Source organism: Myotis myotis, unplaced genomic scaffold, assembly GCF_014108235.1.
Source record: "Myotis myotis isolate mMyoMyo1 unplaced genomic scaffold, mMyoMyo1.p scaffold_m19_p_7, whole genome shotgun sequence".
In the NCBI taxonomy this organism is placed as follows: domain Eukaryota; kingdom Metazoa; phylum Chordata; class Mammalia; order Chiroptera; family Vespertilionidae; genus Myotis; species Myotis myotis.
Window position 1 is genome coordinate 81,838,745 of NW_023416379.1, and position 13,532 is coordinate 81,852,276.

A 13,532-nucleotide genomic window follows, 5' to 3' on the forward strand; every position below is an offset into this window, starting at 1 on the left:
TATAATAGGCAATTCAGAGAGCCAATGGGGTCCTTTACACCATTCTCACCTTTTAGGCACTTGGAGACATTAAAGCCCAGCAGACAGCACCACCCTGGAGGCAAGCCACCTGTGTCTCTGGTTTACATTCTTTTTAGGCTTTGTCTCATTGAAGCTCAATTTACTTGGCATTTCCTCTGCATGTTCTTCTATCCATTTACATACAACTTCTTGACATCTAGAAATTCAGGTGCTATGTGATGGGTGACTCTCATTTCTCAACAAATGGGTTTTTCTCATTCTCCAGTATCGAAATGCTGAATACTGACATATCGGAGCAATAAATCTTGTGGTTTACATTAGGCTTCCCTCAGAATACAGACCTCTTCATTGGAATTTCCCCAATATTCCTGTAAAGAAGGAAAACACGGTGTTCTTGTTGCCCTTTGAAAACAGCAAAAAAAAGGCCTGGAGTTTATCTGACTTTTGGTGATGTTTCTCATAAAGTTGTCCACGGACTGCTAGCATCAGAATTACTGAGGGTCTTGCTAAAACCCCATATTCTAAACCCTACCCCAAACCTATAAGAACAGAATCTGAAAGTAGGTTAGGGCATTAATTTGCAGGTGATCTTCATGTACATTGAAGTTCATTTGCTATCTCTTATTTCTGGATAGAGAATTTGATTTATGTTACTACATATAAAGAAGAATTCTTCAAGAGAACAAGCAATCTGGTTTTTCTCCTCTCCCCCACCCCCACATGTCCCCATCACCTAGAATAGTGTCCGACAGTCAGCACACACTCAGTAATTACTGGTCAAGTAAATGAACAGGAAAGAACATGAAGTCATAGGCTTAAAATAGGCAGGTAATTTCTGGCTCCACTCTTTATTAGTGCTTGACCTTGGGCAACTACGGAACCTCCCTGTCCTTCAAAGTTTTCAAGGAGACTGGAGTAATACTTCTGTTATCGGTGGAAGTGGGGTTCCTGGAGTACCTACCACTGGAATAAGCACTTGCAGAGGCTGAGATACGGTAGAACGCTTTATTTCCATGGAATTGCATCCTTTCCGCAAAGCTAGAAGCAGATCAGAGTCCAGAGTTCCCTTTCCATGCTGGCGCCCATTAGTTGCAGTCCATGAGTCCATTGTGTGTGGGGCCGCATGACCATGGCTAGTTGCAGGCCATTAGTCCATTGTGTGTGGGGCCGCATGACCATGGCTAGTTGCAGGCCATTAGTCCATTGTGTGTGGGGCCGCATGACCATGGCTAGTTGCAGTCCATTAGTCCATTGTGTGTGGGACCACATGACCATGGCTAGTTGCAGTCAATTAGTCCATTGTGTGTGGGGCCGCATGACCATGGGCCATGTGGGGGAGCACAAGGGAGCCCCACAAGCCCAACGTCACAAAAGTCCCCCAGAGCAGCAAGAGGAACGAGGAGCCTGAACTCCTTTATTCAGGGGATTAAAATACCCCAAATCTCCTGCCCTTGCAGTGGCCACGCCCATTCTGGCCCATGACCTTTCTGACAGCAAGCACCTTCCCCATGTTACCCCAACTTTACTGGGCATGTTCTAGCTCCCCTTTGTTGGAACCCTGGGGAGTGTAAAGTTGTAGCTTCCTGGTGAAGCTGCCCAATAGTGTCTGGCCTTCCCTTTGCTCGTTTCCTGTTATTAATAACTAGTTAATCACAACAGTATCACTAATTCCTTAGTTTGTTGCAAAGAGTAAGTGAGTTTTAAATCAAAAACTTCAGTGAGCTATGATTTACCAGAAACCAGCCCAAGGTCAGGCACCGGATCCGCCAGATCTGACCCACGTTTTCTCACGCCTACCACACTTTTAATTCTAAGACCCGGCAGACTACCTGGTCCTTCATATATGGGCAAACATTTCCACCGCTGCAGTCATTTTTCTAAAGCAGAGAGGAAAACTGCGCATTTTCTAACGAAACAAGCACCTGTTACTAAGAACGGACAGGACATCACACACTAAGCTCCCATTTTCCGGTTAGCCTCCGGCAAAGCTTAGTGTGGCAGGGGGCTGGCAAGAAGTAGATGCCAAGAGCACACGGAGATACATCTATTTTCAACCCCTGGAGTTAAAGGGGGGCGGGGGGCGGTGATGGGGAAAATTAAAACACAACGACATGAACACAACACTAAATCCTCAAGACGTTCGTTTAGCGCTTTGTTTCCATTTGGTCAAAGGCAGTAAGGCCTCCCTGGGAAGCACGCTGATGAGCACCAGAAGGGAGACAGGTGGGACCCCAGGCTTTCCGGAGGGGGAGCAGCAAACCAAGGCCCTTTCCCACGGGCGTCGCCTTCCCCAGTCTGGTCCTGGGATCGCCATTCGGTCACCTGGGCAGCGGGCGGGGCGGGGTGGGTTCGGGGCGGACAGGAACCCTTTTCGGAAGAATTTGATCAGGTCAGATAACTTTTTCAGGAACTTCCTTGTTCCTTCACTAGGAGGAGCGTCCTGGGGAGATATTTCGTTGGGCAACTCGAGGTGCGCAGAGCAGGGGTGTCCGGCGCCGCGGCTCCGGGGGAGCGCGGGGCGCGGAGAGCCGGGTAGATGCGAGGGAGGCGGGGACAGACCGGAGCTACGACCTCGGGAGGTCAGGCTTTTGTCTTTAAAAGGCTGAACGCCGCGGGCGGAGGGCGGAGGGCGGAGGGCGAGCGGGGAGCGGAGGGGAGCGGAGGCAGGGGAGCGGAGGGGAGCGGAGGCAGGGGAGCGGAGGGGAGCGGAGGGAGGGGGCGGGTCCTGCCCCAGGTTGGCCGGAGACGATCGCCCCCAGCTCCGCGGGCGGGACGCCCCGGGGGCGGGGCGGGGGCGGCGTGGCCACACCCGGCGGCCAGTCCCGCGCTTTCCGGGGCTCGGACGGCGTCTGCTGCGCGAACCCGGGAAGGAGCCAGCGAATGAATGACCCTCCGGCCGGGATGGGGGCCCCGCGTCTCCGCCGAGCGACGCCCCTCGCGCACGCCCCCCTCCGCCTGGGGCGAGCCGGGCCCCCCCTGGCCGCGGGCCCCCCGAGTCCCGCCGCGGCGGCGGGGGCGAGCGGGAGCGCGGGCGGCACCCCCGAGGCCTGCGGGGCCGCGGAGGATCTGGACTCGGAGTCCTGGGTCCGAGAGAAAGTGCTCTTTCTGCTTCACCCGGAGCGAGGGCTGCGGCCCCGCGGGGACCCGGCGCGGGAGGAGGGGGCGGGCGGGGCGGCCAGGGGGTGCCCGTCTCCGCACTTACCTCGGGAAAAGCGGGCGCCGGGCCGCGGCGCGGACGCTCCCCCCGCCGCCCGGCCGCCGGACCGCGCCGCGCCGCCCAAGCGCGTGCTGGTGCGGGTGGAGGACTACCGGGCGACGCGGGAGCTGCAGCTGACCGAGTGGACGCGGGGCCGCCTGGCCACCCGCACGGAGGAGCGCGCCGTGACCGTGGTCACGTTCCGCACCCACGGCGAAGCGGGTGGCGGGGCGCAGGGACCCCTGGGCACGGAGAGAGGCGCCCCGAGTCCACGCTGCGGAGAGACGGTCTTTTCTCGGCCACGAGGCCCCGAGTCCCCGAGGAGATAAACCCGGAGGAGGGGCCGGGGCGATGTTCTGGGCTGCGGGGTGAGCGAAAATTCTCAGGGACAGAAAACACTCCGCCCGGACCCTCACCCCGCAATTAACCAACAGCGAGGACTTGGAGAGGCGCGCGCGGGGCTGGGGCCGCTGAGCGCACGGACACAGACGGGAGAACCGTAAGCAACGCACTGCCTCTCCCGTGGCTGAAACACGGTGAGGGCCTTGGCGACCCACGCCGTTCCGAAGGGGTGGGTATTTTGACATTAACAATGTGGGACTTTTGAAATAAGGAAATCTGTTGTTCGTTCTCATTTTGCAATACCTCTCGCTCATCTGTTTTCCGCTCACCCGCTCTCTCTTGAAGACTTCAAAGCAGAACGTTTCAAAAGCTGAAAAGGTAAAACAGAGCAGCAACTACACAGTTTTGACTTTCTCCTGATGTGCACTTTTTTCGTTGTTCACAGTTCAGTGTTAGGGAGAAAACAGAGGCGCTAGGAATGGAAGGGAAGAGAGCAGAAAACTGGGCGCCTACAGGGAAATGCCATTTAAAGGAACTTTACCCCAAAGTGTCTACTTTACTCCAGTAAAAATGCTTTTCATCCGAAACATTTAATTATCTTAATATTTGAAATACCCAGATACATCTTCTGATCTAAAGGTGGAAATGTATAGTTTGCTGTAAAATGACTATATTTTTCTTGTCCATGGTTATTTTATTAATAAGATATGTAGTCAAGACCGTATTGAAAATACTTCTCTCCTGATGCTGTTGACAACATATTTCTTCTGGTGCTATGGAAAGAATTCATTTTTAGTTTACTTATTCCTCTTTTTGTTAAATTCCATCTTTATTATCCCTTTAGTAGGGTGGCATGGTTTGAGAATCTGAGGAGCCCCTGCCGCCACCCCCCCGCCACTCCCCCAAATAGACTGCTGACTGGCAGGGCTGAAGGGGAGGTATTTGGTTACCGAAATGATTAACAAGACAAGGGGACTTGGCTTTTGAGGAATAAGGTGTTCAACAGTGTCCCCTCCCTTACCGGCTCCTCCCTGTCTGCCCCTTGTTTTCAGTTTAGAGCTTGAAATGCCCTCAGATATCCTCTGACCCACTCCTTGCCTCCTGGCAGACAAGATTGGTCAAGTATGTCCGTATTTTATAGATGGGCCAGCCGTGGCCGAGAGGTCATATGGCTTGTGTAGGTCACAGCTGGTGATGCTTCTTCTTACAAATAATACAGGTGGCTGTGTCCCAATCAAACTATTTATGGACACAAAAATTTGAATTTCATATAATGTCCCAATGTCATGAAATATTATTCTTATCATTTATTTAAAAATGAAAAGACATTCTTAGCACACTCACCATAGGAAACGGTGATGGCCTGATTTGACCTATGGACCGTTGTTTGCCGGACCTTGTATGACCGGTCATAAAATTCAAATGATAAAGCGCTTTCACTCTTCGATGTGTAGCAGAGTCCCTGGCATGTGGTCAGGATATTCAGGGCAAAATTCAGACAGGGGACTGGAAATCCATGTTGATTTCTACTGAAACGGTGAAGCGTTTATGGGTGAATAGGATGTAAATGTAAACCAGCACGCGTTTTCCTTATATATAGCTGCTATTTCAGTAATTTCAGAGAAAAGCAGCTGCACTAAGTTAGGCAAGGATAGGATCGTCTCTCGCCTAAAGGCTGGGAATGGCCTACTTCTAGGGGGTCAAAGGTGACCTTGGGTTTTCCAACTCACGTTCAGGAGAAGTACGAGAGTCACCTTGATGTCCCTGAGCCCTGCAAGGCCTGTTGGCTGGACAGTCACCACTAACAGTTCTCAGGCCCATGAGCCCCTCACTTGAAAGAGGAATTCAGGACCTGAGCTCATATGTGTTCAAAAGTGCCTGGTGGGTAGAAAAGATAATAAAGATCCCATAAAGTAAATTACCTCCCCTCCCACCCCCCACCCTCAACAACCCTGCCTGACTATGAGGTTAAACTTCTTGGCTGATGGATTTCAAATCTGAGTTAGTAAATTTGGTTGTGAGTCATCGTATGCCCCACGTGATAGAGCATTGACTAGTCAACAAGAAAAGCCTTTTTAACATTGATCAAAAACAGCATCATTTGGTTGCCTTCTCTGTGGAGTTCAGCTTGATCTCTGTGTGCCTCTGTGTCCTTATTTGTTAAATAGGGATAATAGATTCTATCAACTTCATAGGGGCTCCCCCCCCAGGATTAAGATAAATGAAAAATACTTCGAACAATGATTGGCATGTAGTGAATGTTCCAAGTTAGCCATTATTATTATTATTACTAGAGGCCCGGTGCACAGAAATTTGTGCACTCGGGGGTGGGGGGATCCCTCAGCCTGGCCTGTGCCCTCTCGCAGTCTGGGACCCCTTAGGGGATGTCCACCTGCTGGCTTAGGCCCACTCCCTGGGGTATTGGGCCTAAACTGGCAGTCAGACATCCCTCTGGCAGCCCGGGAGCCCTCAGGGAATGTCCACTTGCCAGTGGGGAGCAGGCCTAAGCTGCAGTTGGACATCCTCAGCACTGCTGAGGAGGCGGGAGAGGCTCCGGCCACCACCGCTGTACTGGCAGCCATCAGCCTTGCTTGTGGCTGAGCAAAGCTCCCCCTGTGGGAGGACACTGACCACCAAGGGGCAGCTCCTGCATTGAGCATCTGCCCCCTGGTGGCCAGTGTGTGTCATAGTGACCAGTGATTCCCAGTCATTCTGCTGTTAGGGTCAATTTGCATATTACCCTTTTATTATATAGTATTATTATTATTAGTGTTATTCTTTTTTTAAAATATGTTCTTATTGATTTTTAGAGATAGAGGAATGGAGAGGGATAGAGAGATAGAAACATCGATGAGGGAGGAACATCATTGGTCAGCTGCCTCCTGCAGGCTCCCACTGGGGATCGAGCCTGCAACCCTGGCATGTGCCCTGACCAGGAATCGAACTGGTGACCTCTTGGTTCCTGGGTCGACACTCTACTGCTGAGCAACACCAGCCGGGCATTCGTGTTATTGTTATTTTTAGTTCACTTTCATCCTAATCAGGCTTCAGTCTTTTGCTTAATAAAATCAGCTGAAGGCATACAGCCCAAGAAATCACATTGAACTCAAAACCAGTGATTTTTATTCACTCTTTTCTCCATTGCTGAAAGAAAACTTATTTCTAGCTTTTTCCAACACTTAAAGTATCAGTAAATACATTCCTTAAATTCCTTAGAAATGACCTCGTCTTTGTAATTAAGATTCACCCTAAGGTTCAGAGACCTACTGTGCACCATGCTTGTGTCTTTGAAGGGGCTTCACACACTGCTTAGCTCCTGGTGGCTGGTGGGAGCTTTGCATTCTTTCTTTAGGACCTGTCAGGTCAGTTTGTTTCCCCTCTGGGATTCAAAATCTGATGCTCTGTTGTAAGAGAAAAGCAGAATGGGCACAATTTAGTTTCCATTTTACAGCATCTCCTTTCTTTTAAAATGTTTCTATTCAAGTCAGCTCAACTCCATTTGTTAGGATAAAGGTCTCAAGGTCTGGGCAGTTCTTACTAAATGCTGTTCTTGCTAAATGTTAAAGTAGAGCACAGTATTTTGTAGGAAGAGCTGTCAATACGATGAGCTTGACAGGAACCCAACCTGATAAGCTGCAAAGAACAAATCAATATGTAATTAACCAAATAGTAGCTATAAGCAATGGCTAAGCCTCCCTTTCAGGGAGGTGAGTTTTTTATGTGAATCCCGTTTCCTTTACTTGGTTCAAGTAGATACAACTACCTAATGACTGAAGGGAATAGCCAAAGAACATACATGCATAAACCATAGACACAGACAACAGTGTGGTGATGGCCAGAGGGAGGGGGGCGCGAGGGCTGGGTGGAGGTGGGCAAAGGATGAGCTGGGGAGAAATGGGGACACCTGTCATAGTAACAATAACAATAAATTAAAAAAAATAAAACTACCTAATAACAACCATGTCTAATGGAGCACCCCAAAGAGTGAACCTCCCCTCAACACTTTCATCCAAATATGTTGAGGTGATTTTTAACTCCTTTAAGTAAAAATTCTTTTTAAAGCGCTTACCAACCTTCCTGTTAAATGCCTGCAATGTACTTACAGATTTCCTTTACACAGATGTCTCCCTGATATGAAAAGTAGAAAGTTGAAATGCTGTTGAATTTGCTTCACAGATTTTCCTGGTCCCAGCAGAACTTTGTCCTGTGAGGAGCCGGTGGAGTCTTGCCATTCACAGAGCTCTGGGAGTGAATCAAGAGAAACGTGGCCATCATCAGTACTAAGATGTCTCTGAGAATGGCTGGATGTTGCCTCTTTGGTCTCACCTCCACCGCACCGGAAAATGTGATCATCTAAAGTTGTCTTAGGCGGACGAAACCCAGCAAGGACTTCCCGAAGCCACCTGGCTGCTCAAGAGACCATAGACCAGGGGTGGGCAAACTTTTTGACTCGAGGGCCACAATGGGTTCTTAAACTGGACCGGAGGGCTGGAACAAAAGCATGGATGGAGTGTTTGTGTGAACTAATATAAATTCAAAGTAAACATCATTACATAAAAGGGTACGGTCTTTTTTTTTCAATAGTTTTATTCATTTCAAACGGGCCGGATCCGGCCCATGGACCGTAGTTTGCCCACGGCTGCCATAGACAGTATCACAGTCACATAACCACCATGGATCGGGCAAGTGTCAACCTCTCTTAGAACCTTTGTTCACAACCTCCATCACTTTGAGATTCAATACATGACTTGCTATTGAGAGAGAGAGAAAGCTTTCTGTTAAAATAAAAAGTTATGTCCACTGCAGACAAATTTGAGGAAGTATTTTGCTAGGGAAAAGAAAAATAGGATAAAAGAAAACAAACTTACCCATGACCCTACATCTCTTTTCATATTTGGTATGTTTCCAGTCTGGTTTTATTGCTTTCATTCTATTTTTATATATGTATATGTACACTTTTCTGAGCATAAACTATATATATATCAAAGCTGAGTATTATCTTTACACAAACTAATGTATGCTGATGCTTCTCAAGGTATAGTCTGTGAGCCTGCAGCCTGGACATTCTCAAAAAAGTTTAGAAATGTGGAATGTCAGGCCCCACCCCTGAGCTGCCAAATCAGAATATGCAGCTGACCAAATCCCTAGGTGATTCACATTAAAGTTTAAGAAGTCACAAATCAATATATACCAGACTTCACTCTTGTAATCTCTAAATATTAGAGATTGACATGACAATGTATGTATTTCTGTATCCCACTTTGTCACTTATAAAAAGTTTTTATTTTTTCCTGTATTCATTCCCCCTGGTTAACAGTGCTGTGTAAATAATACTATATAGAATTATGAAAACATTTAGAGATTACAAAAGAGCGAAGTCTGGTAGACATTGATTTGTGACTTGGCATAGAAAGCTCTAAAAAGCTTTGTTATTTTAAAAAAGGCCTTATTCTAGAATTTTTCCTAATAAAACATTGATTGATTATGGGAGTTAGAACTACAGACATGTGGGGCTTACAGACAGATACATACGGTCTGAGAAATGCATTTTCCCATTGTAGGCATTTTCATCTTTGTGTGAACATCATCAAGTGTGCTCACAAACCTACATGGCACAGCCTACTACACGCCGAGGCGCTCGGTACAGCCTGTTGCTCCCCGGCCGCACACCTGTGCAACAGGTTACTGTGCTGAGTACTGTAGGCAGCTGTAACACAATGCTAAGGATTTGTGTATCTAAACATAGAACAGGTACAACAAATACACACTATCAAATATGAAAGAGTGTCCACCTGTATAGGGCACTCACTATGAATGGAGCTTGCAGGACTGGAATTTGCCCTGGGTGAGTCAGAGTGAATGGTGAGTGAATGCGAGAGCCTAGGACAAGACTGTACACTATTGTAGCTTTTATCAGCACTCAGGCCACACTACATTTAAAAAATAAAATGAGATGAAGTCAAGCACAAGAGAAAATAATGCAATCAAGAGACATGCTCAGCCGGTTGGCTCATGGATAGAGCTCGCCGTGACTGAAGGTCCGGGTTCGATTGTCGGGGGGCTTGGTTTCGGGCATATCCCAGTGTGGGTTGAGGAGGCAGCTGTATGGTACTCTATTGATTTTGACTTTCATCCCTCTCTCTCTCTAAAAATCATAAAAGCCGTTTATGCATCAGTGAGCTTTCCATGAGCAGAAAGAGATGCGTAAAAAATAAAAATATAGTACCAAGCCGTTGTCAGGCTGAGAGTGACATATACACGCGGTCAGAGTGACACGAACTCATTTTTTTGGTTGATTTTTCTTTATTAAATGGCATTTAAATATATAAAATAAATATCAAAAATATAAGTCTTTGTTTTACTGTGGTTGCAAATACCAAAAAATTTCTATATGTGACACGGCACCAGACTTAAGTTAGGGTTTTTCAAAATGCTGACACACCGAGCTCAAAAGGTTCGCCATCACTGGTTTAGAGTGTCAGCCCATGGACTAAAGGGTCGAGGGCATGTACTTCGGTTGCAGATGCAATCCCTGGCCCCTGTTGGGGCAGGTGCAACCAATCAATGTGTCTCTCTCACATCGATGTTTCTCACCCCCCCCCCCCTTCTACTTGCTAAAAATCAATGGGAAAAATATACCCGGGCCGGGCGAGGCTTAACAAAAAAATTGAAGAAGTATAGTAAACACAAAAACAAGTAACATAGTCATTTATTATCATTATCAAGTATTATGTAGTGGACATAATTGTATGTGCTGTGCTTTTGTGCACTTGGCAGAGCAAGAGGTTTGATTGCATGAGCAACATCACAAACCCATGAGTAATGCTTTGCAGTATGACTTCAGGATGGTTACCAAGTCACCAGCCGGTAGGAGTTTCTCTGCTCCATTATAACCTTATAGGACCAGCAACTTACATATGGTCCCTCTTGACGGAATATCTTTATGCAGCACATGACCGTATTTCAGAAATGTGGTTCTTTCATTATCTAAGAATGTGAAACAATACACACACACAAAAAAAACACCCTTAGGGAAGGAGGGCAACAAGTCATTAATGAGAGCACAGCTGCAAGAGTTCTGCAGGCCAGCCAGGACTTGTCAGCACTTGCAGTAAATTGCTAGGAGGTGGGGGAAGGTGGCACCTGAATTGTAATCACCTGATTCAGATAAGAAAACAAAGGCTGTGACTGCTGAACATCTGGACATCTTATAGCTCTACTTTCCTCTTTCATTCAGCAAAAAGCTTTGTAGCTTCTCCAGATAAGAAAAGAAAGAGTTCAGTGTACTTTGGAAAGACCTAAGGTATTATAACCAGCTCTCAGGCACCAGGCAGACAATAGGTAACAAAACAAGATTTGGTTGCTTCAAAGCAAGGCATTAACTTGACATTCTAACTCCGAGTAAAATGGAAATCTGAGTGCTTTTAGGAGACTGCAGCCGTCAGCACTAAGGACACAAAAATATTCAGAGCCTGATATAGGGAGTCGGCCAGCATCACTGCTTGGCAGGGAGCAAAGGCAGGCAGGACAGTGGGAAAACTTTACCGTGACTAACGTGACCACATTATCCTCAGCTTGACTTCAATTTAGGTTTCTTTGTCTGTAGGCTCCTGACCTCCCTTTTTTCGAGAGCATGTACTTGAGAAAACCTGCAAGTATAAATTCTTTCTCTGTCCTTTGAGATGTAAATCTCCCAACCTCTGGGAGCTTCTACAACCTAGGAGTGTCTTTCTTAAGGTCCTGGGAGCCCTCCCTTTGAAAGGTAATCAAGAAAGACCATACCCCTAACCACACAGTGTCTGCAAGAGGGTAGGGGCCCAACCTTCTTAAGCATTAGTTAGCAAACAGATGGCTTACGGACACTGACCACCCCCCCTCTAATGGCTTTCCAGTACTCTTCCACTAGCTCACCCCAGTGCCTCAAAACCCTCCCACCTTTTGTTTCTAAGGGGTTGAGTTCACTCTCTCCTATTGCGTAGTCTTGAATAAAGTCTTACCTGTTTAACTTTGGTGCAATTTTTCTTGGACAATAGTGAAAAGAGGAAGGCTTCATGTATGCTCTGATAGTATGGGAAAGCTGGAGGTCAACTATGTAGAGTGGCTTCTTATATGGTTGGTTTGGGGCTTTCTGGTGGGTCCTGAGTTGGAAGGGTGCAATCAAATAGGGAAGCTGGCAGTCAGATAGGGAAGCTGGCAGTCAAATAGGGAAGCTGGCATTAACCACATCCTAATCTCTCTGGGCTGATTGCAGCAGAGGCTACAGTTTAGCTTCCTAGGCTAATTGCTCCAGAGGTTGTAGGTCAGAGTTCTACAACATGACAAATAGTATCAATCTCGTAGGGTTTTCTTCTAGGAGTAAGTTAAAAATACAATGCCTGGCATACAAGAAGTATTCAAACTTAGCTATGATTATTGTTGTTTAGTTCACTTTTCATTCTAACCAGGCTCTAGTCTTTTAATTTTTTTGTTTATTGATTGGTTTTTTTAGAGAGAGAGAAACATCGATTTTTGTTCCACCCATGTATGCATTCTTTGGTTATGTCCTATATGCACCCTGACCAGGGATCAAACTGCAAACCTGGTGTATCGGGAGGATGCTCCAACTGAACTACCTGGCCAGGGCCTGGTCTTTTATGTAATAATAAATTTTTTTTAAAAAAAAGATCAGAAGGCATACAACACAAGAAATCATGTCAAACCCAACCTAGTGTTTTTAACTAATACTCTTCTTTGTTTTCCCCCCACATATTATATATGGTCTGGGCATTGTCCATCTATATACTTAATCATTAATTACAGGACTATCTTAAAAAACAGAGTTGGTAACCAGAAGACCCAGTCACAGTATTTTGCGGGGGTGGGGGGGGTGGGGGTGGGGGTGGGGATTATCACATATTTTCATTTATTTCTTAGAAACGTCCAGAATGCAGCATTGCAAGTAGTTTTTTATGGGGGTGAACTATGCTTCGGCATAGTTCAGCCCTGACTGGTGGCACCCAAGATGGTGTATAATGGATTGATGTCACCTCACTGAGAGTACGGTAAGATCTGAACAGAGTCCACCTGAGCAAAGAGTCTTCCTCAGTGATCACTGAGGTTACTGAGTGCGTAAACTTCACCTTCAAGCTGGCTTGTTGCACAACCTGCCCAGGCACAGAACCCTGAGTGGCCAAGCTAATTTGTGTGCCCACTGGATCATCATTCGGCTCATGTCCTACTTCCAAAAAGTCTTGTGAAGATTTATTTTGAAAGTCCACTAGGTCCGTGGGCAAGTGGCAAAATTATATCCTGAATTCAGCTTGGCAGAGGGATAGAAAGGTTTAAGTGGCGCCAGATACGTTTTACCAAACCAAGAGAGCTTTAATGGGGGGCTTCTGCACACAGCCCGCTTCTGTAAGAGTCCCTCACTACTGCTGTCCATATCTTAGAAGCCCTAAGCTTTCCTGTGGACTTCCCAATCAACCTCAATATTGACCCACATTCCTAGGATTATGAGGTTCAGGCTAAGCTATCTTTTTGTCCCAACACAACTGGGTGGGGAAATGTGCAGACTTATGAGTAAAATAATCTTATAATCGAAATGTTGGAGTAGAAGAGAAAAGATTCTGTGGCCCCTCTTCAGTGGCATGCCAAGGACTAGGCACTGGGCAGAGTTTGCCCAGAGATGAAAGAACACAGTGCACCATCTTTAGAGATTTGAAACAATGATAAAGACGGACTAAAAGTCAGTCTGCTTTGTATCATTGCCAGGTGCTTAGTGATAAAATACTACTCTCCTGGGGGGGGGGGGGGGGGGGCATTGTTGATCTAAATTCTAAAAAATTCCTATGATTACTGTGTGAATTTTAATAATATAGATGTAAGCTTCAAAATAGCACTTTTTAAAATATTTTTTCTATATGGAAACTAAGGAACTCTCAGTGTTGTCCCCTAATATCTCTCTCTCTCTCTCTCTCTCTCTCTCTCTCTCTCT

The 13,532-nt window shown here is 46.7% G+C and overlaps 1 protein-coding gene across 1 annotated transcript; it reads left to right on the top strand.

The window, feature by feature from the left end:
• The first annotated feature begins 2,732 nt into the window (after positions 1 to 2,732).
• On the top strand, positions 2,733 to 9,297 carry CUNH6orf141 (chromosome unknown C6orf141 homolog). The gene is made up of 2 exons (XM_036317898.1): positions 2,733 to 3,788; positions 7,736 to 9,297. The coding sequence occupies exon 1, from the start codon at positions 2,902 to 2,904 to the stop codon at positions 3,544 to 3,546; it is 645 nt and encodes a 214-aa protein (XP_036173791.1). The 5' UTR covers positions 2,733 to 2,901; the 3' UTR covers positions 3,547 to 3,788; positions 7,736 to 9,297.
• Positions 9,298 to 13,532: the final 4,235 nt, after the last annotated feature.